General features: G+C 54.8%; 1 protein-coding gene and 1 long non-coding RNA gene across 8 annotated transcripts in view; one reads left to right on the forward strand and one right to left on the reverse strand.

The window, feature by feature from the left end:
• The window catches only part of LOC133230743 (uncharacterized), a 36,383-nt gene extending 15,039 nt beyond the window's left edge, over positions 1-21,344 (reverse strand). For 3 of the 7 annotated variants that reach the window (XR_009730961.1, XR_009730960.1, XR_009730959.1), the window contains exons 1-2: positions 17,793-21,344; positions 16,610-16,683 (exon numbers count right to left, since the gene is read on the reverse strand). This is a non-coding gene — a long non-coding RNA (uncharacterized LOC133230743). Of the gene's footprint in view, positions 1-490; positions 9,261-13,931; positions 16,684-17,792 lie in introns of those variants that run through there. The other 4 variants (XR_009730957.1, XR_009730955.1, XR_009730956.1 and 1 more) reach the window with 4 other exon arrangements.
• On the forward strand, positions 14,910-24,353 carry BCL3 (BCL3 transcription coactivator). The gene is made up of 9 exons (XM_061388592.1): positions 14,910-15,260; positions 16,916-17,069; positions 21,344-21,452; positions 21,639-21,843; positions 21,951-22,039; positions 22,230-22,307; positions 22,905-23,072; positions 23,478-23,595; positions 23,713-24,353. Exons 1-9 carry the CDS (start codon positions 15,005-15,007, stop codon positions 23,898-23,900), a joined length of 1,365 nt encoding a protein of 454 aa, XP_061244576.1. The 5' UTR covers positions 14,910-15,004; the 3' UTR covers positions 23,901-24,353.
• The last annotated feature ends 233 nt before the right edge of the window (positions 24,354-24,586 follow it).

Here is a 24,586-nt window from a genome sequence, read left to right on the forward strand (position 1 = left end):
TTGTCCAGAGATAGTCTATGCAAGGATGAGAAAATGTGTACATGTATTTCTTCCCCTTCCTTTCTCTCCACAAATGCCACACACTCTTATCCTGTTTTGCAGTTTCCTCCTGGCAATACATCTAGGAGATCACCACATCAGTTTCCAATTGCTTCCTCATTCTTTTTTGTTTCTTTTTAAGCAACTGCATGCATGGTGACCAAGGGGGAAAGAGTTTTTGTCGCAATCACAGTTTTCCAGGAGCAGTGGCGGCTGAGAGCTCAGCGCCATCTCACAGACCCCTGGACTCACACTGTGGTTCTGCAGTCAAGATCTCCCACACACTTCTGGTGGGCATGCAAACCAGAGTGGCCACTTTGGAACACAGTTTTCCAATCTCCCCAGAGGTTAAATATACACTTCTCGTATGACCCAGCCCTTTCATTCCTGGGTGTTTACCCAAGAGAAATGAAAACCTCTGCCCGAGCGCGCACACACACACACACACAACCTGTATGTGCATGTCCCTAGCAGCTCTCTTCTGAATCACCAGCAGCTGGAAAACAGCCCAGATGTTTCTTCAGCTGGGAGATGGAAAAGCAAAACTGTGGTTCCTCCCCACGTGGCAAGAAAAATGCAACACTCTTCGGATTCGACAACCTGAATGAATGGCGGATGCATTCAGCTGAGTGAAGGAAGCAAGACTCGGAAGGCTCTATTATTCCATTTAGAAGACAGTCTGAAAAAGGCCACTGGGTAGTGACAGAAAGAGCTGTGGGTTGTGGGGGCGGAGTGGGGGAAGGGTGTGGCCACCGAGGGCCAGCAGGAGGGGATTTTGGGGGTAATGGAAACCATCTGCATTTTGATTCTGGGTGACTACTGCATGCGTGGCACAGAGCTTATAGAGCAGCACAGAGAAAAGAGTAAATTTTACTGTATGCAAATATTTTCATGAGTTTTACTAAAAGAGTACCTAATGTAGGAGCCCATGTATATGACATGCTGGAATAGCAAAACTATAGGAATAAAAAACAAGCCAGTGGGTGCCCAGGTTGGGGGATGAGGGGAGGGGCTAGCTGCAAAGGGGGCACAGGGGTGGTTTAGGGGTGATGGAACTGATGGTATCTTGAGTGTGATTCGATGATATGACTATAAACTTTTACCAAAAGTCATACCTTGTACACACTTAAAATGAGCACCTTCTATTGTATCGTATTGTATTATAAACTATATCTCAATAAAATTGGGTTTGGAGGGGTTTTAAATATAATTTAATCTCAAGTGGTGGTGGTGGTTTAGTCACTAAGTCGTGCCCAACTCTTGCAACCCCATGGACTGTAGCCCGCCAGGCTCCTCTGTCCGTGGGATTTCCCAGGCAGGAATACTGGAGTGGGTTGCCATTTCCTCCTCCAGGGGATCTTCCTGACCCAGGGATTGAACCCGTGTCTCCTGCATTGCAGTCAATTCTTTACCATTGAGCCACCAGGGGAAGCCCCAGTAAAGTTGGTCTTAAATATCCTATCTCAGGACGTCCTTGGTGGTTGGGTGCCTAAGACTCCATGCTCCCAATGCAGGGGGACCTGGGTTCGATCTCTGGTCAGGGAACTAAATCCCACAGGCCACAGCTAAGAGTTCGCATGCCACAGGTAAAGATCTGGAGTTTGCAACGAAGATCAAAGATCCCATGTGCGGCAACTAAGACCCAGCATGACCAAATAAGTGAATTTTTTTTTAATTGAAAAATAAATGTTTGTTTTAAAAAAAAATCTTATCTCCCCTTGCCCTTCCCTGACTGTGTGACCTTAGGCAAAGCCCCTAACATCTCTGTGCCTCCAGTGAAGGAGGAAAGATCTGGGGAGGAGGTGGGTGCTGAGGTCTTGGGTCTCATCATGGGTACCTAGGTACACCAGTACCCACAAGAGATGTTTACAAACAAAGCAGAGGGGCTTTATGAGGCTTTAGGGTGAAACTAGGGTCAGACAGCTGAGCTGCTGACAATGGCTCCTGTGTCTCAGAAGGACAGGTCCTAAACCGAGCCCTGTCAGGCCCTTCCTGAGTCCCTTTGAACCACCGGGCACTCCTTGGTGACCTAGAAAAGTGAGGAGAAGCATCCGTGAGTCCCAGAGGGATGGCGTCAGGGATGCACAGTTCAGAGCATTGTAAGAGAGCCTTTTTCAGTAGTCAGATGGAACTGCCGGATCAGTTCCCTTCGGTCTCAGCTGTTCGGGGCAGAGTTTGGGTATGTACAGCCCCTGGCCTGCTCTCACCGGCTCACACGTAGGGGAGACTGAGCTATATCAGCGATATCCCAGAAGAGCTGGGGACTCAGGCTGGGGAATCCCGAAGGGGCACGACCCAGCCTAAGGAGAGAAATCAGGGAGGGCTTCCTGGAGGACAGGCTCAGCCAGAGCTGAGCCCTAATATGCTGACTGAACACCTACTGAGCACCCTGGCTTGGATCTCAGTGGAAGAGCCTATTTTTGAGGCTGAAGTGAAAGGGGTGTGTGCGGGCAGAAGGGTGGGGGCAGAGGCTGTGCTAAAAGCGGGAGTGTGGGGGGGGCGCAGAACAGTGGGAGATAAGACAGGAGTGAGGTGGTACCTGGTTCAAGGTCACCCTGGCAGGAGCCTGGACTTTCTCCCTCTCACGCCCCAGGCAGGAGCAGCTTAAGATCCATCCACGTGTGCAGGGAGACTGAGATGGGAAGAAGCTGGGAGAGGTCAGGGGAAGTGATGGGAATGAGGTGACTGTCGGAGTCACATGGAGAAGCGGGTGCACATGTTACCGAAAGGTGGACCTGGCTGCTCACCGCTCAAAAGCCAACAAACAGGCCAGACTGGTGGAAAGGAGAGTTTGCTTTATTTCACATGCCGGCAGCTGGTGGGGGTGGGGGTGGGGGCAGACATCTGTCCAAAGGCTGATGAGCCCCCACTCCTGGCAACCAGTGGGGCAAGAGTTTTTATAGACAGAAGTGGCCAGGAAGGGGGCTACCTGCAGAAACAGTAGTGTCAGCTCTAACAGTCATCTTCAAATTGGTCATCAGTGGTCTGACCAGCATCATCTTGATTGTTCTGCTGCTGCTGCTAAGTCACGTCAGTCTTGTCCGACTCTGTGCGACTCCATAGACAACAGCCCACAGGCTCCCCTGTCCCTGGGATTCTCCAGGCAAGTACACAGGAATGGGTTGCCATTTCCTTCTCCAATGCATGAAAGTGAAAAGTGAAAGTGAAGTCGCTCAGTCGTGTCCGACTCCTAGCGACCCCATGGACTGCAGCACACCAGGCTCCTCCGTCCATGGGATTTTCCAGGCAAAAGTACTGGAGTGGGGTGCCATTGCCTTCTCCCTTGATTGTTCTAGGGACAGTTAATCTTCAGTTCCAGGGTCCTTTGTTCTCACTGCTTTGAGGCCAGTTCTCAGAATCGTGGCGGCTCATGTCCTGGATACAGTCTGGTCTTCACGTAGTCAACTTTTACACCCTGGTGTTTTGGTATCTATAAGACAGCTCACAGGATATGTCTCAGAATATTTAGCTATAGCCCTTGAGAAAGAAGTAAAGGTCCTTGACTCTGCTTAATGACTACATTATTATTTGGTCTCCTTTGACTGTTTTCCTTTGTTTCTTCATTTCTTGTATCTCTGATTAAACTTATTCTTTGACTAAAGTTTTCCACAGACAGAAGGCAGGCAGAGGACACGGGGTGGGAAGGGGAGGACCATGAGGTCCTGCTCCATTTCACAGGTAGAGTGAGAAGGCAGAGTTCTTGCCTCTTAGGTCCCACCCAAGACCCTTCCAAGAGCTAGGAGGTCTCTGCTAATGGAGTGTTGTTATTTTTAAAGCATTAACACAATGATGCTTTAAAGATGCATTGCCAAAGATGCATTTTTTTCTCATTCTTTAGTTCCTCAGACTCTCCGATCTGATCATTTCTTAAATTCTGTTCGTCTTGGCTTCTAAAGTTCCACAGTGGCAAATATCTTTGATCCTTGGAGGCTCAGATTCGTTCACTCAGTACACATTTATTGAGCCTCTGTCCTGTGTGAGTGCCAAGAACACAGAAAAGAACAAAATAGATGAAATGATGCAAAGAGCTGACTCAATAGAAAAAAAACCCTGATGCTGGGAAAGATTGAAGGCAGGAGGAGAAGGGGACGACAGAGGATGAGATGGTTGGATGACATCACCGACTCAATGGACATGCGTTTGAGCAAATTTCCGGAGATGGTGAGGGACAAGGAAGCATGATGTGCTCCAGTCCATGGGGTCGCAGGGAGTTGGACACAACTGAGTGACTCAACAACAACAAGATGAAATTCCTGCCCTAGGGGAAACCACAGTTATTGAGGGCTAAGGTACCAGGATCAATTCTAGGTGTCCACATGTAACTCCTTTAATCCTGCCTCCAACCTTATGAGTTAGAGACTTGAGTAATCCCCATTACCAAATTCAACATTCAAAAAACAAAGATTACAGCATCCGGTTCCATCACTTCATGGCAAATAGATGGGGAAACAGTGGAAACAGTGACAGACTTTATTTTGGGGGGCTCCAAAATCACTGCAGATGGTGAGTCCAGCTATGAAATTAAAAGACGCTTGCTCCTTGGAAGAAAAGCTATGATCAACATAGACAGCATATTAAAAAGCAGAGACATTACTTTGCCAACAAAGGTCGGTCTAGTCAAAGCTATGGTTTTTCCAGTAGTCATGTGTGGATGTGAGAGTTGGACTATAAAGAAAGCTGAGCACAGAAGAATTGATGCTTTTGAATTGTGGTGTTGGAAAAGACTCTTGAGAGTCCCTTGGACTGCAAGGAGATCAAACCAGTCAATCCTAAAGGAAATCAGTCCTGAATATCCATTGGAAGGACTGATGCTGAAGCTGAAACTCCAATACTTTGGCCACCTGGTGCAAAGAACTGACTCCTTGGAAAAGACCCTGATGCTGGGAAAGATTGAAGGGAGGAGGAGAAGGGGACGACAGAGGATGAGATGGTTGGATGGCATCACCGACTCAATGTACATGAGTTTGAGCAAGCTCCAGGAGTTGGTGATGGACAGGGAAGCCTGAAGTGCTGCAATCCATGGGGTCGCAAAGAGCCAGACACGACTGAGCAACTGAACTGAACTGACAAAGGAGGAAACGGAGGCACGGGATTCTGGAATGCCTTGCTCCTAAAATTCTCAGTCAGTCAGTTCAGTCACTCAGTCATGTCTGGGACTCAAGAATTCTTTGCTCCTAAGATTCTAAGGTCCACAGTTGGTGGTGGTGTTGTTTAATGCAGTCTAGTTGATTTCTGATGTGTGTTCATTTCTGCTGTACAGCAGAATGACTCATTTATACATATATATTTTGTTTTTCATATTCTTTTCCATTATGGTTTATCTAAGTTTCTAGAGCTTTTTGTCCTAAAGAGTCTGTTGTCCTTCCATTCAAGTGAACGGTGGACTCAATCTCATTGTGGAGTGAGAAATTGCAAATTAGAACCACCATGAGATTCACACATGTACACACACCAGGATGACTCATATTTTCAAAGTCTGACCAGCTTCAGTGCTGACAAAGTTGTGGGGGGAGGAGACCCCACAGCAGACACTGAGATGGGAGTGAAAACTGGAGCAACTGTCTGGCAGTATCTCCCACATCTGGACATCTGCACACCCTGTGTCCCAACAATTCCATTCTTGGGTTATGGGGATAAATGTGTATGCTCATGGGCTCTAGGAGATGTACACAGCATTGTCAAAAGAAGGCAGAACCTGGAGACCACTCACATGCCCATCAACAGGCAAATGGTTTTGTAAATTTCCATGCAAGAGAGTGATCCACAGTCATGGAAATGAAAGAAATTCAACAGATGTAACACTATGCATGAACCTCACAGACATACCTCATAGAGAGCTTCCTAGGTGGCTCAGTGGTAAAGAATCTGCCTGCTGGGCTTCTCTTGTGGCTCAGTTGGTAAAGAATCTGCCTGCAATGCAGGAGACCTGGGTTCATTCCCTGGGTTGGGAAGATCCAACCCTGGGGGGGAAGATCCTTCCCTGGAGAAGGGAAAGGCTACCCACTCCAGTATTCCGGCCTGGAGAATTCCATGGACTGTATAGTCCATGAGGTTAAAAAAAAAAGAATCCACCTGCTAATGCAGGAGATGCAGGAGACACGGGTTTGATCCCTTGGTGGGGAAGATCCCCTGGAGAAGGAAATGGCAACTCACTCCAGAATTCTTTCCTGGGAAATTCCAGGGACAGAGGAGTCTGGTGGGCTACAATCCATGGGGTCACAAAGAGTCGGACACAACTGAGCGTACACACAGACACAGACATAAGATTGAGTGCAAGAAGCCAGATCCAAGAGACTGCACTTGAAGATTCTCTTTATTAAAAATTCAAAGGACTTGCCTGACAGCCCAGTGGTTAAGACTCTGCTCATCCATGGCAGGGGGCATGGGTTTGAACCCTGAGCAGGGAACTAAGATCCCACATGCCTAGTGCTGTAGCCAAAAAAAAAAAAAAAATTCAAAACTGGGTGGGGGAAATAAATGAAGAGTTTGAAATTAACATATACACACTATAATATATAAAAATAACCAACAAGGACCTACTGTATAGCACAGGAAGCTATACTCAACATTTTATAAAGATCTACAAGGGAAAAGAATCTGTAAAAGAATGAATACATATATATCTATGTGTACATATATATATATGTATAACTGAATCACTTTGCCTGTACACCTGAAGTTAACACAGCATTGTAAATCAACTATTGTGTGTATTCAGGTTGTTGGACTCTTTGCAACCCCATGGACTATATAGCCCACCAGTCTTCTCTGTCCATGGCAAGAATTCTGGATCTGGTTGCCACTTCCTACTCCAGGGGATGTTCTGGACCCAGGGATGGAACCCACATCTCTTGCATCTCCTGTCTTGGCAAGTGGATTCTTAACCACTGCTGCTGCTGCTGCTAAGTCGCTTCATTCGTGTCCGACTCTGTGCAACCCCAGAGACGGCAGCCCACCAGGCTCCCCCGTCCCTGGGATTCTCCAGGCAAGAACACTGGAGTGGGTTGCCATTTCCTTTTCCAATGCATGAAAGTCTTTACCACTAGTATCACCAAAAATAAATAAATAAATAAATAAATTAAATAACAAAAAAAGAAATGAAAAAGAAATACAGTTGTCATTTTTAAATTGACCTCACATTCTAGGCCTCGCTAAATAACTATTTATGGTGGCTTTTCATAGATATGGAATGTCCTATGTCACATGCCTCATGTGAATGAAGACAGTGTCAGTCCTTCAGGATAAATAAACAAAAGTATAAATTCATCAGTTAAAAACTGTAGTGGTCAGGTGTGTATTCATAGGTAGTAAACGTAAAATAATAACATCACCAAAGAATGCGTTCCCTTGAGAAAAGAGAGAGTTGCGATTGGGAAGAAGCCTTGGAGGAACTAGCAGAACCATTTCTGAACCTAACTGTCCCTTTGAAACGAGTTGGCGAAACGGAGCATCATCCGTCATGCAATTCTCTACATTATATTAATATTTCATAATTTGAAGATTTATATTCTTTTTCATCCCATGATTCCACAGTCTCTCCGTTTCTCCTATGACTCGGTTCTCCAAGGGGGCAAGATTTCTGAGCCCGGTGGGGGGAGGGGCAGGGGGGCGGCAGGAGACGGCTGCGGGAAACCACAAGAAGAGAATCTGGGATCTGAAACACAAGATACCATTTGACTTTCCCAGCAGTGAGCGAGGGTTCTTGGACCGTGTGACCACAGGAGGCCCGAAGGGACAAGTTCAGAGGTGGGTACGGCCGCAAACCAACCCCACCCCCACCTCCCGCGGAGCCTGGCAGTAAGAGGTCCCGGGCGCCCCACTTCTCACCAGCCAGCCCAGAGCCAGGGGTCGAGGGGCGCAACCTTTCGAGGACGCCTGGCGCCACCCCCAGGCTTTCTGATGTGGAAACTGAGCCTGCCCAGGGCTGCGCAGCTGGGAGGCTGCGGTGCAGCCAGCGACCTGATTCCTCCGGGCGGGGTAGCAGAGACACGCCCGCCGGGTCCTCACTCTCGTGGGAAAGTGCGGTGGGGCAGGGGTGGCCCCGACTGGGATGGGCGGATGGAGCCAGGGAAGGTGAGTCCAGCGTGGCCCCCCACTCAAATGAGGAAGGGAGGGTCTGGCCTGACCTGCTTTCCCAAGAGCCTGGGGAACTTTCGCATCTGTGTTTCTAAGCCCCGGTGGCTGCTGGGGAGGTTGTGGCCTCGGGCTGGGGAGGCACCGACTTCCAGGGAAAAGGCCAGCTTTTCAGGGAAGGTGCTGTCCCTTCGTCTGAGGCGGCCTCTGTGCTCTGCCCTGGGGAGGTGGGCTCGAGAAGGCGGGGTGGCTCCCAGTTCACTGTGGGGAGGGTCGCCTCATCTGGGGAAAGGTGTAGACTGATGGGGAGGCAGACACCCCGTTTCCTCCTGGGGAATTTATAGCTTGTACTTCAATACTGGAGGAGGGCATGACAATCCACTCCCGTATTCGTGCCTGGGCAATCCCATGGACAAGGAGCCTAGCAGGCTACAATCCACAGAGTCGGAAATGATTGAGGCGACTTAGCACCCACACACTTCAATACTGGGGACAAGATTCAGTCTCATTAAGTGTTCCCAGTGAGATGGCTGGTTCAAGCAACACCACTCAGCAAGCTAGTCTGATGGAGGAGGGCAGGACCCGAAGGACGACTAGACCAGGCTCAGAGGGCAAAGCATTTGGCAGCGGCCACAGGGTTGGAAACTGGCAGAGTAGAAGGTAGACCCAGATTCAATTCGTCTCACTCCTTACAGGTGAGGATGACGTCGGCAACTGTGCCAAAGGCCCTAGGAAAATTCACTGGATCCACTCAGCCATCATATTATTACCACCATGATGACTCAGAGGGGGATACTGACACCCAGAGAGATCACATGCTACTCCAAAGCCACTCAGGCAGAGCTGATACACTCAGGTCATCTTAACTCCAAAACCCATTGTCGCGACAGGGTCCCCCAGAAAGCAGATACTTAGAGTTGTTGTTGTTCAGTCGCTAAGTTGTGTCCAACTCTTTGCGACCCCATGGACTGCAGCACACAGGGCTTCCCTGTCCTTCACCATCTCCCGGAGTTTGCTCAAACCCACGTTCACAGAGTCAGTGATGCCATCCAACCATCTCATCCTCTGTCATCCCCTTCTCCTCCTGCCTTCAATCTCTCCCAGCATCAGGGTCTTTTCAAATGAGTCAGTTCTTCGCATCAGGTGGCCTAGAGTTAGGAGGGCAAAAGATTTATGGAGAGCAGCATGTGGGAAAGGGGATGTGGGGGAAGCAGGATTGGGTAGGGGGACCATCGGGCCAGGATAGCCCCAGGGGCAGCTCTGGAAGCAGACTGCCCATGAGGAATCCCACAGTGGATAGAAAATGGCCAGACCCTCTGACCCCACCTGGTTCTGTCAATGGCCAGAATCCCCAGCTGGCAAGCTGAGGCAGACCCTGAAGGAGCTGACTGTCAGCCATCTACACGCCTGGCAGCTGGGCCACAAGTCCTTTCTTCAAAAGGCATCCAAGCAGCGTGCCTCTGTGGCAGCCCTCCCATACCCTATATTAATAATAGCAATCATTTGAAAGTAACAGCTTCCATTTACTGAGAACTTACTCCACACCAGCCTGCGCCAACATGTGTTAACGCCTTTGACCCTCGCTACAATCCTGTGAGACGTGCACTGGTTTCACCCCATGTTATAGATGAGGAAACTGAGGTTCAGAGAGGGTGAGTCACTTGCCCAGGGTCACACAGCTGCTAAGTGGCAGAGCTGGGGGTTGAAGACCCTCAATTAAAGCATGAGCCTCGTTTACAGATGAGGACACTGAGGTCCTGCAGCACACCTCCTGTTAGTCCACCATCACCTCACTGGGATGTTTCTGCCTTACACCTGACCTTCCCAGAACCCCACTCCCACCCCCCATCCCCCAGGGCAGATGCTGATATCCACAAACCCCTCCCACTGCATCTCCCGTGTCTGATCAACCCAGTGAATTGGGGGGTGGGGGGAGGCTGTCCAGTCTTCAAACTCGCCTGGGGAGAATGTTGCAATCTTCTGACTCAGCGTCGGCATGCGTGCAGACCCAGCAGGAGGGAGAAAGGGGAAGATTAAGTCTTGGCCCAAGCCCCAAATGGGCTATGCTGCCTGGTGCCAAGGATTCCAGCAGCTGCCAAGGCCCCAGGGTGGGGAGGAAGCAGGAGGTGCAGGCCGGCCTCCAGGAAGCTGGCCTGCATTCACCCCTGGGGGTGGGGTGGAGCCCAGGAGCTGTCTGCTGACCCAGGAGGGACTTGCAGCTCAAAACTGTGTGACTGGGAGGCTATGTGACCTTGGGCAAGTCCCTTCCCATCCCAGCTCAGCATCTCTGTTTCCCTCTTGTCTGCAAAATTCACTTGCTCTTCCCAAGCCTCTCTTAAATCTAACTCAGCCCTGCTGCAAGGCAATCTTCTCTCCGTCTGCTCCACCCTCCCTGGCCTGCCGAAGAGCACCCGAGCAAGAGCGCAGACTCAGGCGCGTGACCTTGCCTCTCCTGTGCCCTAGTTTCCCCATCTAAATGATTCCTTCCCAGGAAGTGGCTAGGATGAGAGCCGAGAGGGAAGGCCGACGGTCTCTGGGACTAATGAGCATCCCTTCCAGGTCCGTGGTGCAGCAATCAAGATGCTGGGGCCACAGAGACCTGGTTTAAATCGTGCTTCCCCAACCCATCTCTCTTCATGTTCCCCCTAGACAGTGACTTCACTACTCTGTGTCCCTTTCCTTCCCTTTGAAATGGAGATTTTCACTGAATTTTCCTTACTGGGTGTTAAGAGAATGAAGTTAGCCTGTTCCTAAGTAGGAGCTCGGGCAGAGCAAATGGGCCTATTTAGTCTCATCTCTGGGTAGAAAGCATGACAAGAAAGGCCTGGCCTGGCCTGGGGGCTTCCCTGGTGGTCCAATGGCTAAGACTCCAAGACTCGGAACTCCCAATGCCAGGGACCCAGGGTTTGATCCCTGGCCAGGGATGGAGATCCCACACGCCACAACTGAGACATCACATGCTGCAGCTATAAACAAAAGAGCCCGCATGACACAATGACGATCAAAGGTCCCGCGAACCACACACTAAGACCCGGTGCAGTCAAATTAATTAATTAATTACAAAATTACAAATAATCAAAGGCCTGGCCTAGCGGTGAAGGCAGACAACGTGAAGCATGGATACCATTCATTCATTCAGTCAGCCATTCACTCGCACACCTGGTGTCAATCTGCTCAGAAATCCTGGGAGGCAGAAGCTGTCATCATTCCCAACCATAAAGTCACAAGGAAAGCCCATAGAGGGAAAGCCACCTATCCAAGGTCACACAGCTAACACGCATCAGAACTAGGGCTCAAACCCAGCATGTTGAATCGATGAAATTGGTCCAGCTGTTGAAAATTTGGGTTAATGGATTAATAAGAATTGGTGTTATTCCTATGCCAGGTTATAACAGGAAGAATGGTTATAATGGGAAAAATAATAATAGCAGCTACATTGTATCAAGCACTTTCTATAGTTCAGGACCTACAGAATGGAAGCATGTTTTCTTGATTTAGTCTGTCTTATAAATGAAGAAACTGAGACTCCATAACGTTCAGTAACTGCTGCAAGTCACAAAGCTCATGAAAGCTGGAGACAGGACTCCTCAGTCAGAAGCAAAGAGGACAAAGGCCAGGAATTAAGCCAATAGGAACTTAGGGTCTGACCAGCCCAATCTTCTCCTTTTAGGAGAAATGGAGGCCCCCAAGGGCAAGAAAGCTGGCCCAGAATCACAGCCTTCTAGCTGTGGGACTTCACTTCCCTCTTGGGACCGTGAGCAGGTATAATCGTGGCCCTTCCTTCCCCAGGGAGGTTTGAAGAAGGACAAGAGGAGAAGCAGTAGGAGGCAGTGTGACCAGGTACAAAGGTTGGCCTGCGTGGGGAAAGTGGTTAGACACCAAGCAGAACTTCCCGGCCTCCTCTGGGAAGTTTCTGGGACTCATCCAGGGGCCGCCCCTGCGGGTGGGGGGCGCCCTCCAGAGCTCATGGCCCAGAGAGGGGAGACCCTAGTCCTCCCCGACAAGGGTTCAGGGAGCAAGGGGGGAAAGGAGGGGGGAGCCGTCCTGGTTCCGCATCCTCCATTCCCGACACAAGAGGGAGGCGGCTGTGGGAGCTGGGACTTTCCTGAGCAGCAGAAGATTCTGGGAAATTAGAGACAGCTGCGGGGCGGGGCTGACTCCAGGCCTCCCTTCTCTTCCCTCCCCTCAGTCCCTGCTGGTTCCCCAAGCATGCCTCCCTCTGCCCCAAGGAGGCCTCCTCCAACTGATCCCCCTCCCTCAGACCATGGCCGCCACCCTGAGACCCTCAGATCCTCTCCCGCAGAATTTGCCTCCACGCTCACAGCCTCTTCAGATCTCATCTTCCCTCAAACCCTTCTTCCCCCACCCTCCACTTTCTCCTCCTCTCTCAGAGCCACTGGCCTCACTTAGTTATTCTCTCTCCCGAAGACCCTCACCTCCCGCCTCAGACCCTCACCTCCCGCCTCAGACCCTCACCTCCCCCCTCAGACCCTCACCTCCCCCCTCAGACCACCTACTTCCCTCTTGGACCTGTCTTCCTCCTTCATATCCTCCTCCCTCAGACTCTTTCATCCTTCCTCCACCCTCAGATTCAGAACCAGCAGCATCCTCTCTTTCGGCCCCTCTAAGCCCCCTCTGGGCCGAAAGCAGACACCCCCTCCCCAGTCCTGTCTGGGCCCAGAGTCATTGCTCCAGCTGCAGCAAGGGAGCCGGGGCATGGGCGGACCTTGGGCGTCCTTCCAACCCTACCTCCTGGGGTCATCACCTTGACAAGCCTCGCTTCTCCCAGGCTCAGCTGCTCTCTGTACAGCGGGTCAGTGCTCTACACCCCATCCCTCCCCTGTGTTGGAGAGTCACCAGAGGTGAGGGCTGAGTGGGTGGGAATGCCAGACTTCCCAACCTAATTCCCTCACCTCTTCCCCTGTAGCCTCCACAACTCTGGGGGTAAGGGTTGATTTCAGCCTCATTTTCCAGAAGAACAAACTGAGGCTCAAGAGAAATGACCTAAGGTCCACTGTCAACAAAGGGTGGAAGTGGGACTTGAACCCAGATCTTGCCCCCAGACGCTCTACCTTTACAGGGCGCCGAGGGGGAGACCCAGAGAGGCAGAAAGGAGAGAAGCAGGGAAGAGACTTAGGCTTCTGTCTGCCCACAGCTGCTCCTGACATCACTGGGGTGGAGTCCCAGTCTTGGGCAAAGTCCCTTCCTGAGAACCGGGGGCCTTACACGCATTTTCAGGGTCCCAGGATGGGGAGACTGAGATGCAGACAGAGATGGAGAGACAAGACGACAAGGCGGGACTGGAGGCTGAGGGACGGAGACCAGGGAAGGAGATGCAGAGACCGGGGGAGACACACAAAACCAGGAAGACCCTGCGTGCCGCCTGGACAGACCTGGGGTGCAGCACCCATTCCCTCGCCCCTTTAGGTCCCCAAGTCTTCCGCTCCACCTCCCGTAAGTCAGTGACCGGGACTCAACCCCAGCGATAGCCCCGCCTCCAGGGAAATCCGGGAAAGCCCCGAGCGGCTGGGGTCCCTCCCCGGGGCGGAGAGAAGGGCGGCAGAGGCGGGGTCAGGGGAGAGGCCCGCCTCCGTCCTTCCCTCTCCCTGGCCCCGCCGCCCCCAGCTCCAGCCTGCCTCTGAGTCATGCCCCCAACCAGCCGGGCCTGTTCCCCACCCACCAACCCCGCCCGGGATGGGAGGGGGACGCGGGGGCAGAAGGGAAGCCCGCCGGCCCCCCGTCTTCTGGACCCGGGCTTTGGCCGCTGTGACTGATCTTGTGACCCTACGGCTCTAGCTGTCTCCCCGTCTCCCTCTTACCTGGCCTCTCACGACCTCTGGACCCCTTTCGCCACATCTGTTTCTCTGTGTATCGAAGATTTCGGGGGCACCCACCCTGTGCCCGGAGGCTTAGGCTGGGTCATGGGACCCCGAGAGGAGAGACACGTTCACGGTTTCTCTGTGCACTCCCCACAGAACACCCCCCCCCACGCCCCCAGCGAAGTTCACACCCCAAACTGAGCAGGCACATGGAGGAGGCAGAGATGGGGGCAGGGCAGGCAGAGGGATCGTGCCCGGGCGCCCGCCGAGGGTAGTCCCTGCCCTGGGTGCGTCTTCTCGCTCCCACAAAGGAGGAAACGACTCAGAGAAGGGAAGTGCCTGGTCAAGGTCAACCAGCGAGGAAGTGGGAGTCTGGAATCGAACCCACGTCCTGGCGACCCCAAGGGCCTCAGGGAACTGCCTCCCTGGGGAGGTGGGGTCGGGGGAGAGGAAGAGGCTGAGAATCAGACAGCGCTCGAGAGACAGAAAGGGATGCCCAGAGACGATGGAGACAGAGGCAGTGAGAACAGAGAGAGACACAGAGATAGAGAGACATCCATCCAGACCCTCGAGTCAGGGACAGTTCCAGACTGAGATACAGAGATAGAGACCTACAGCCAGAAAGACACACACACACACACACACACACACACACACACACACGGAGACGCCGCTGAGGCCCGCAGCCGCAGGGGTGGGGACCCCGCAACCCCGCGACCCCGCCTCCTTCCCACCCCCTGCCCGCCCCCGCCCCCCGCCGAGGCCCAGCCGCCCCGGGCGCCGCGGGGCCGGGAGGGGGCGGGCGCGGGGCGCGGCGCGGGCGGGGCGATCGGCGGGCGGCACCGCGGGACGGCGGGAGCGGCGGCGGGTCCAGGAAACCCCTGGGGCGGACGGGTGGCCCCGGGGGGGCCGGGGGCGGGGAGGCGGGCGGCCGGCACCGCCCGGGCCGACAAAAGTCCCTTCAGTTCAGCCGGCGGCAGGGGAAGTCCCGGCGCTCGGCGCAACCACCCTCCCGTGCCGCCGAGCCCAGCCGCGCTCCGGCCGCCCGCTCGGCCGCCGTCCCCGGCGGCCCCATGCCCCGATGCCCCGCGGGGACCATGGACGAGGGGCCCGTGGACCTGCGCACCCGGCCCAAGGCCACCGGACCCCCGGGCGCCGCGCTGCCGCTCCGCAAGCGCCCTCTGCGCGCGCCCTCCCCGGAGCCCGCCGCCCCGCGCGTCGCTGCGGGCCCCGTCGTCCCCCCAGATCCCCTCCGCGGTGGCTCCGACACACCGGCTGTGCCCGCGCCCCCTCACGGCCTGGCGCGACCAGAGGCAATTTACTACCAGGGTGAGTGGCTTCCGCAGGTCATGGCCGGGTGGGGGGCAGGCAGTGCAGAGGGTGACCACCTGAGTCAGGCAGTGGAGCTCCGACCTTAACACGGGGGGTGGGGGGGGGGGGCCTCTGGGAGCCGAGGGACAGAAGCCAAGGTCCCAAGGACACAGAGAGCGGGTTCCTGGGGAGATGCGGGCAGAGCCTGAGGTCCCAGGGGTGCAGATATGGGAGCTTCAGGGAGCCAGCACCTTGGGACACAGATACCAGAGCTCTAGGAAGCTGGGTGTCTGAAGTCCTGAGATCTGAGACCCACCTACAGGGAGCCAGGAGACAGTGCCCAGCAGTCCAGATATCGGATCTCAGGGAGTCAAGTCCCAGGAACACAGAATTATAAACTCTTAAGAACCCAGATATATAGGGTTATAAGGAATCAGCAGCTGGACCCAAGAAGCTGGGGGTTTTGGAATCCTTGAACTTTATGTGGGGTCAAAGGGAGTGAGGGGAACAGAGGCTGGGGTTCTAAGGAGACATATTAAGGATCCCCATTTATCAAAACCTCGGGAACCCAGATGTCGGGAGAAGATGGGAACCGAATGGGAGTACTGAGCACCCCAATATCTGGGATCACAAAAACCCAAGGAATCCGATCCCAAAACCAGGGGTCCTAAGAATCAGCAGGCCAGAGACCTGGGGTTCTAAGCACCCACTTCTGTGTGCTTGCAAGTGATCAGGGTCTCACTGGTGTCATGAGGTCAGGAGGCCTTAGGGGGGATTTGGGGACTGAGGATTCTAAGAACTGGGGGGCAGGACTGGGGAGTTCTGGGCCTCAAGGATTTAGGGCCAGGGAGGATTTGGGGGTCTCTGGGCAGAAGGCCTGAGGGCACCAAGGCCTGGGATTGAACATACAAGGACCAGGAAACAGGGTTTCAGGAATGGAGCCCCCAAGGACCAGGAGATGACAGAGAAAAACAGGCACTATCCTTCCCATCCTGTCTCCGTCCCTGATACCCAGGAGGGGGCAGCCTCTCCCACAGCTGTGCCCACGTCACAATCCCCGAGTGACCCCCAGAGCTGCAGAGACCCCAGGCCTTGGGCCTCCAGAACTTTGCCTGGTTTCTGCACCTTTCATCCCCTCAGGGTACAGCTTCAAGCCCTCCATCAGGAGGCCTGTCACTGCCTTCTCCCCTTTCCCATCCCCCCATGAAAACCTGAGCCTCAGTTTTCCCCATCTGAGTGCTGACTTGCCAGCTACCTCAGTACCTTCCAGCAGTTTGATTTATGCCGGATTGTGGCACTACTCCCTCTCCCCAAACTCTGTACACATTCATCCCACCCCCTACACCTGGTGCTTCATCCATCCTTACCTTCCTCAGCCACAAATTCACTCAGCAAACTGGCCCTGAGGTCCCCACGCTGGGCGATAGTGCAGAATCTTTGCCTAGTAGAAGATGAGGGGTCAGACAGAAGTAAAGATAAGTGACAATGCCCAGGGCTGGCAAGGGGAGCTGCAGGAGCGCAGAGGAGGGCCGTGGTAGAGGAGTTTGTCTTGGGCCTTGAGGGCTCAGGAGGAGATCCAAAAGGGACCAAGGGAAAAGGGCAGGTGACCCTGAAGCCGGGGGCAGGCTGCTGACCTGTGGGCTTGGCCTCATGCATGTCCTTTCTCTCCCCAGGACCTTTACTGTCCCTGTACCCCACCCCGACCATGGGCCCCCCCTTTCCTCTGCTGAACTTGCCCACACCGCTGTACCCCATGGTGTGCTCCATGGAACACCCCCTGTCAGCTGACTTCGCCATGGCCACGCGAGCTGATGAGGATGGAGATACGTGAGTGACAGTCCCCCGTTCACGGAGGGGAGTAGAAGGGTGGGGAGGCCAACCCTCCACCCACCTCACCCACCCACTGCAACACAGGGGCACTCAGCACGAGCTTTCAAGTTACCTGCACTGAATTAGAATCCTGTCTCCCCGTCTATGCGACTTTGAGGAAGCCCCTTTCCCTCTCTGAGCCTCAGTTTCCTCTTCTGAAAAATGGGCACCCTGAGAACCCTTACCTCCCAGGACTGTTTTTCAAGCAGTGGGCTTTAAAGTTTTTACCAAAAGCCAAAAATGAGAAAGACATTTTACAGATTGACTTATTATACGAATTAGACATGTTAAGCTCCTTGCACAGAGCCTTGTAGATTGAAAGTGCTCAATCTGTATTAATTAATGTTATTATTATCATTATTACCTTTTGCTAAGCACACACACATATATAAACTTGAAATAAAAATTGCACAGAACAAACAGCACTCATGCTTACAACATGGGAGCTACTTTGGGGTTTTCTATTCTAGTCATGTCGCTGTTTCCTGGTCATAGCCCACTAAATTAATTTGACAATTCTTTAAGTTGATTTCACAAATCTCATGGTTTTATCATCTACTGTTTGAAGGACAGGCTTCTGAGATGCATGAAGCCACCGAGAAATCCTGCATGGGAGCATTTAGCCCAGGCCTAGAACTCAAAAAAACACTTGACCACCATGCTTATGGTAATTCTACCAACCTCGGATGGAATCTCAGCTGGTCACTTTCTCACACCTCTCTGCCTCAGTTTCCCCCTGTACAAACAAGAACCACAAGATGAAGGTCTCTATGAGGCAGAAAAGAAATTATTTCAATAAAGCAATTATCCAGGAATGGGCTTGGGGACTCTGGAAACCACAGGGGGAGATGCAAGGAAAGTGGGGGGTCTCCACCACTGGCCCCTGGGTGACTTCACATCCCCAAGCCTCAGTTTCCCTATCTGGAAATCAGGCCTCACGATCACAATGCGGATTCAATGCAGTGAAGTACAGGACTTGCAGTGCATAGAACAGGGCCGGGCACACAGTCGGTGCTCAGTACATGGGAGTGGATTTTGTTGGAACAGAGCTCTCAGGGTGGTTGTGGACTATCCTTGTGAACCCAAGCAGGACAAAGTGTCTGAGTTATAAATGTTATCTTTATATATATGTATATATAAAGATATATATATTTATACAAAAAGGCCTCGGTAAAACTAGTTCCCGCCGCCTCTGGGTACCTGTGGGGTCATCTGTGAAATAGATTCAATTTGTCTCTGTCCCCAGGGGTGGTTTGTTTGCACCCTGTGAAAGCCGGGTGCAGAAGCCCTGGCACACCAGTCTCCAGCCCCACGCCCCAGCCTCCCTCCCCACTCTCCCCTAAAGCAAACACTTCTGCCTCAGCTGCCTGGTGGGGGAAATCCCTTCCCGCAGAACTTGACCGCAGCCCAGCTGCTCTGCCTTCCCCACGTCAGCACCCGTCACTCACTCGCAGCCTCCCCCTCCTGGCTCTCCCTCTAACCTTAACCCCTTCCGCTGGGGCCGAGGCTTTACCGGAATGGGCAGCGGGCCGGGCGGGGGCGGGGGTTGGGGGACACGCTAGGTCTGGATCCCCAAAGGGCCAAAGCTACGGTTGGGAGGCTGGACTTCGAGGTATTCAGGGCAGTAAGATCTCAGGGTATTTGCAATCACCCACCCACCCCCTCCCAAAGGTCTGGCAGTGGGGAGCTGGAAGTCTGAGTTTCCACGAGGTGGCGGGGGGGGGGGGGAGGGGGGACGCGTTCTGAGTCCCGGAGGGCAGAAGTTGGGGTACTACATGCCTTGACCGCTGAACGGGTAAGGCGCCGGGCGGCAGGGCAGCCGGGGGAGCCTAAAACTCGGAGCGATGGGGACAGTCCGTACCCGCCAAGAGTTAGGGCATCCTATGCCAGGGTCGCAGGAGGATGCATGCCAGGATGTGGGGGACAGAGAGGCAGCTGGAGTCTGAACCCTGAGGCATGGAGTTCTAGCGGGGTCCCCTGGCTGGAGCAATTGGGGTCCTTTCTTACCCCCAAGGTAACTAGAGAGAGCTCTTTGGGTCGGGCTCCCCTCTCCGCCTCATTCGAGGATGGAAGTTGGGGTGCCGGGGTGGACAGGGTAGATCCCCGAAGGGCCAGGCTTCCCTCCCCCGGGAGCAGGAAGCGGAGCCCCGCCCAGCAGACCTGTTACTGGAAGTCCGAGGGCTGGGCCGCCCCTCCCGTCCCCACTTCCTCCAGCCCCGCCCCACCCCCTGCGGCCCGCGCGTTTATGGGAACTCAGGCCTGGACGGTTTCTCTGAAATCATTTCTCCCTCTGCCCTCGCTTAACCCCGCCCTCCCCGAAGGGGACCCAGGCGGGGCGTCCTGAGAGGTGCGCGGAGGGGACGGAGCCTTTCCCCGGGGGCCCTGGCCCAGGTCCGACCCCTTCCCCGAGATTTCTTTTTCAAATGTGGCTCTCCCGGTTCAGGATCCGGGTTCAGTGTTTCACCTGCAGAATCTCTTCCTGGGAGCTGGGAGCTATTGCGGGAGATACTTTACCGAGGAGAAACCCGAGGCTGTAAAGGGCCACGTGACTTTGCCCACGCTTCAGGGCAAGAGAGATTTGCAACCCTGGCTCAGCCCCCGCAAAGCCCTCCGGTGCAGCAGAACTTCCCTGCCTCCAGCACCTAGGAGGTGGATTCTAGAAGTCTATTCCGCCGTGGGGAGGATCGCCGTTCACCTCTCTTAGCCTGGCCCAGGTTTGGCAGCAAGCAGCGGCGGGTGAGAAGGAAGTTGCCCCCAGTAAGTGGCCCTTAAATAGAGGTTGTGGGGCCTGTGTAACTTCAGCCAGCCTTATGGACTCAGCGCCAGCGTCCCCCCACCCCGCTACAGCCATCCCAGATTGTCCTCAGCTCTGAATGGCTCTTCCAGCTTCGGGGGCCCTGAGAAGCTGGCAGGAGGTTTATTGGAAAGGGTTCTCCAGCTCAGTGCCCGTGGGGATGGAGAAAGCCGGACTGGGCAGAGGGAGAATTCGCTGCTCTGTAGTTTCAACCGGGCCTCAGGGATCCCACAGGGAATATGGCAGCTGGAGTGGCCTTTCAGAGAGTTGGGGCCAGAAGGCTGGGCCTTCTATGCCCACACGGACCAGTCAGCGGATGCCATTGGGTGGCGTCTACCCACCCCCATGACCTGGGCAAGCAGCCCTTTTCAGCGGAGGGTAATTCCCAGAGAGAGCCGAGATTTGACAGCCTTCCCAGAAGCTGAGGAAATGGAGTCCTTCAGTCCTAATGGGGGGATCAGGGTTGCACAGTCCGGCCTCCCAAGCAACGACCCTCATCCCTGTTTGTCCCACCTGTGCCGTCATCTCCCTTCTGGGCAAAACTTGCCCCATGTACCTACTCTTGGGTTGGAGGCTGAACGTGATCTCCAGTCACCACGGATGGAGACCATCCAGTTCATCCCCAACCCATTCCACAGATGAGAAAACTGTGGCCCAGAACGGGGTGAGCACATGGTCCCCAGCTTCAAGGATGGTCAGGGATCCTTGAGAGGGCCTCATCTATTCAGGGTGTTTGTGGAGCACTTTCTCAGCACCAACCACTGTCATAGGCACTGGAAAAACGCTTTACCTGGTGGAGTTGACATTCTATTGAGGGAGATTCAGACAGGAAACAGTGTAAGATGTCAGGTAATGATGTGGAGGAAAATAAAGCCTGGGGGTGGGGGGGAGCCGCTGCCCTACCATTTTAGCAGAGGCCCCAGCGAGGGGAGTTAGCCTCAAAGATATGGGGGCGGGGGAGATACTGTTCCTGGCAGAGGGAACAGCCAGTGCAAAGGCCTAGGAGGCAAGCATGCTTGGTATGTTTGAGGAAGAGCAAGGAGGCTAGTGGCCAGAGTGAACTGAGGAGAGTGAACAGAGATGACATCAAAAGGAATCGAAGAGGGAGAGACAAGATTACCCCGGGCCTGTGGGCCATGGTGAGGACTTTGAGAATTCTGTGCAGAAAAGGAGCATGATCTGACTTAGGTTCTAAAAGGGTCTCTCTAGCTGCTATGTGGGGAGCAGACAGCAGGGCTCTGTGCTAGTAGAGAGGCCAGTAAAGAGGGGACACTCCAAGAGGAAGATGATGGTGCCTGAACCAGGATGGAGGGAATGGGGAGCAGTGGTTGGATACCCCTGTTACTTCTAAAGCATCCTGTGCATTTTGGAGTTAGCACTGCTAAGCATACAGGGGTGAGAGGTGACCACCCTCATGCCTGTGATTCTCCACCCCCAGGCCACTCCACATTGCCGTGGTGCAGGGCAACCTGCCAGCTGTGCATCGCCTGGTCAACCTCTTCCAGCATGGAGGCCGGGAACTGGATATCTACAACAACCTCCGGCAGGTGAGGCTGGGGACCTGAGTCCTAGGGGAAGAAGAGCTGGAGGCCCTGACGCTTGAATCTGAGGGAGGAGGTGCTCAGATTTCTGGTTCAGACTACTGCTGAGGGTCAGGACCCGGAAACTCTGAGGGAGGCAGGACTGGGTCGCAGGGCAGGAAACAGGAGTCCCTCACAGTCTCTGTTCCCCAGACACCGCTACACCTGGCTGTGATCACCACCTTGCCGTCTGTGGTCCGGCTCCTGGTGATGGCTGGTGCCAGCCCCATGGCACTGGACCGCCACGGCCAGACGGCAGCCCACCTGGCGTGTGAGCACCGCAGCCCCGCCTGCCTGCGGGCCCTGCTGGACAGCGCGCCTGGGGGCACCATGGACCTGGAGGCCCGCAATTACGATGGTGAGCACCTACCCGGGCGCTGGGTGGGGCTGTCTGGTAGGACCTGGAGTCCTTCTGAGGCTGCAAAACCCCAGGCCTACGTTTAACTGAGTTTCCCGCTCTTTCAGGGCTCACCGCCCTGCACGTGGCCGTGAACACCGAGTGCCAAGAAGCGGTGCTGCTCTTGTTGGAGCACGGCGCTGACATTGACTCGGTGGTGAGCGCGCTTGGGCTGGGGGGTGGGGTGGGATGAGGGCGCCTGGAGGAGCAGGGAGGGGCGGGGCCAACGGAGCGGGTCTCGAAGTACCTAAGGAAACAGATGCTGGACCCAGCGCTGGTTGGGATGCGGGCCTCCAGCTGCTTGGACAGAGCAAGGGGACGCTCAAAACCTTCCTTCCTTGCCGCAGGACATTAAGAGCGGCCGCTCCCCGCTCATCCACGCCGTGGAAAACAACAGCCTGAGCATGGTCCAGCTGCTGCTGCAGGTGGGTACGGGCCCCTTTACGTGGCCTCTCTCCCACCCTCTCCTCTGGCCCTGACCGCCTGTCGCTCCATCCCTGCAACCGACCCCTCCTCCTTCCAGTTCTTGCACTTGTGCTTGCTACGCTTCCAGCCCCGACCCTTCCTCCTAGGCCTCCTTCCGTCAACCCTAGGACTTGATTCCTCCAGACTACGAACCAGTCCCGGGCCATCTCGCATTCCTTCCTCTAAACCCCCAAAACGTTCCAGGCCCCTCCCAGCTAGAGTCTTGCTGACCCTTGTCTTCCGGCTTTGGCCCAGTCCCCGCGCTGTCCTTCCGCCCTGACTCCGTCCACGATCAAGCCCAGATCTCTGTACCCTTCTCTTCTCTGACCCCGCCCCCTTTGCCTTGGCCGTGGCTGCCGAGTCCATCGCCAACGGATTCGGTGCCGCCCCGCGACCCGCTTGGTCCCGCCCCTGTTTCCAGTTTCCACCCTTCTCTGACCGTCCCGGGTCTGGCCCGGTCCCAGCTTGTGACCTCGCCCCTCACGCTGGCCCCGCCCCCTGGGTCCCGCCCCCTTCCACCCAGGCGGTGGTCCTGACCCGCGCCTCTCCGCCCGCAGCACGGCGCCAACGTGAACGCGCAGATGTATTCGGGCAGCTCGGCGCTGCACTCGGCGTCCGGCCGCGGGCTCCTCCCGCTCGTGCGCACGTTGGTCCGCAGCGGCGCAGACAGCGGCCTCAAGAACTGCCACAACGACACACCGCTCATGGTGGCGCGCAGCCGCCGGGTGAGTACGCGCTGGTTGCCGCGGGGGATTGCAGGAGTTGCGGGAGTTGGAGGGGTGGGGGCTGAATGAGGTTGATTCTGTGCTCGAGCGCCGATCTGCAGGGATGAGTGGCACGTGTGTGCATCATGACAGATGAGTGGCACGTGTGTGCAAGGGATGCGGCAGTGTGCGTGTGCGCATAAGTGCCAGGGCGTGGAGGCAAGCCGGTGCAGCCTGACGCGTGGGTGTGAGTTCTAGGCAGAGGAGAGACTGAGGCCCGAAGAAAGGAAGTCACGTGCCCTCTTGCACGTCCTGAGAGAGAGGCGAGGCTCCCTGAGTTAGGAGACTCGGGAACCGGGAGAAATGGAGAGAGGCAGGTCTGTGTGGGCAGGGCTGGCCCGGAGGTGATCATGCGGCGTCCCACAGGTCATCGACATCCTGAGAGGCAAGGCCACACGGCCTGCTCCGGCATCCCAGCCGGAGCCCTCCCCGGACCGGAGCACCACCACGTCTCCTGAGAGCAGCAGCCGCCTCAGCTCCAATGGTGAGAAGCCAGACCCCAAGGCCAGCCTCCCGGAACCCAGGGCTCGGGACCCCAGCCTCCTCCCTAGCTCTGGCCTCTGGCCACCCTCACCCCCGCCCCTCTCTTCTCTTCCTGCAGGTCTTCTGTCAGCGTCACCACCCTCCTCGCCCTCCCAGTCTCCCCCCAAGGACCCTTCTGGATTCCCCATGGCTCCCCCCAGTTTCTTCCTTCCACCCTCATCTCCACCGACCTTCCTGCCCTATGCCGGGGTCCTCCGAGCCCCTGGCCGGCCGGTGCCCCCCTCCCCAGCTCCAGGAGGTAGCTGAGAGGAATGGGGGGGCAGATCTTGGACTCATGAGGAGGGACCTCGCTACCCTGTGGGGTTAGCCCTCCTGGAAACTGTGAAGATCTCACTCTGCCCCCCCCCCTCCAATCTTCTGGATCAGGATTTGCACAGAGGCACATATATTTACCCCCAACCCCCTTCTTCTCAGCACAGATATTCCTCCATCTCAGCCCCGCCCCCAACCCAGGACTCTTACTCCCATTTTTCTCAGGCATCCTGGTCTCCCAGTCTTTCTTTCGTCTGGAACTGCCCCCAAACGTTCATTTCCTTCTCCTCTCCCAGAGCTAGTGGAACCAAGGAACAGCTCTCCCTTCTGCACTCTGCCCACTTCAGTGAGGAGGGAGAGATGGGCTGACTCCAGGCACTGATATCCATGTAAATTATTAGGCGTTTTGGTTGGATTTCTTTTGTAATAAACTATTTTTGTACCATATCCTTGGCTTTGCTGGGTCTCTTACATGAGGAGGTTGGGAGGAAGTGTGTGTGTGTGTGTGTGTGTGTGTGTGTATGCACATGCGCACACCTGGATGCCATATCCAGCTGACTCAACGTGAGTCTCAGGCTGACGATGACAGGTGTGGATGATGCTGGGACTTCCAGGTGTGTTGTAAACATGGCATCGTTGTGTCACTGTGCCGTTATTTCTGGAGAGTGGTGTGAAGTGTG

The sequence above is a fragment of the Bos javanicus genome, chromosome 18 (assembly GCF_032452875.1).
Source record: "Bos javanicus breed banteng chromosome 18, ARS-OSU_banteng_1.0, whole genome shotgun sequence".
Taxonomy (NCBI): Eukaryota; Metazoa; Chordata; class Mammalia; order Artiodactyla; family Bovidae; genus Bos; species Bos javanicus.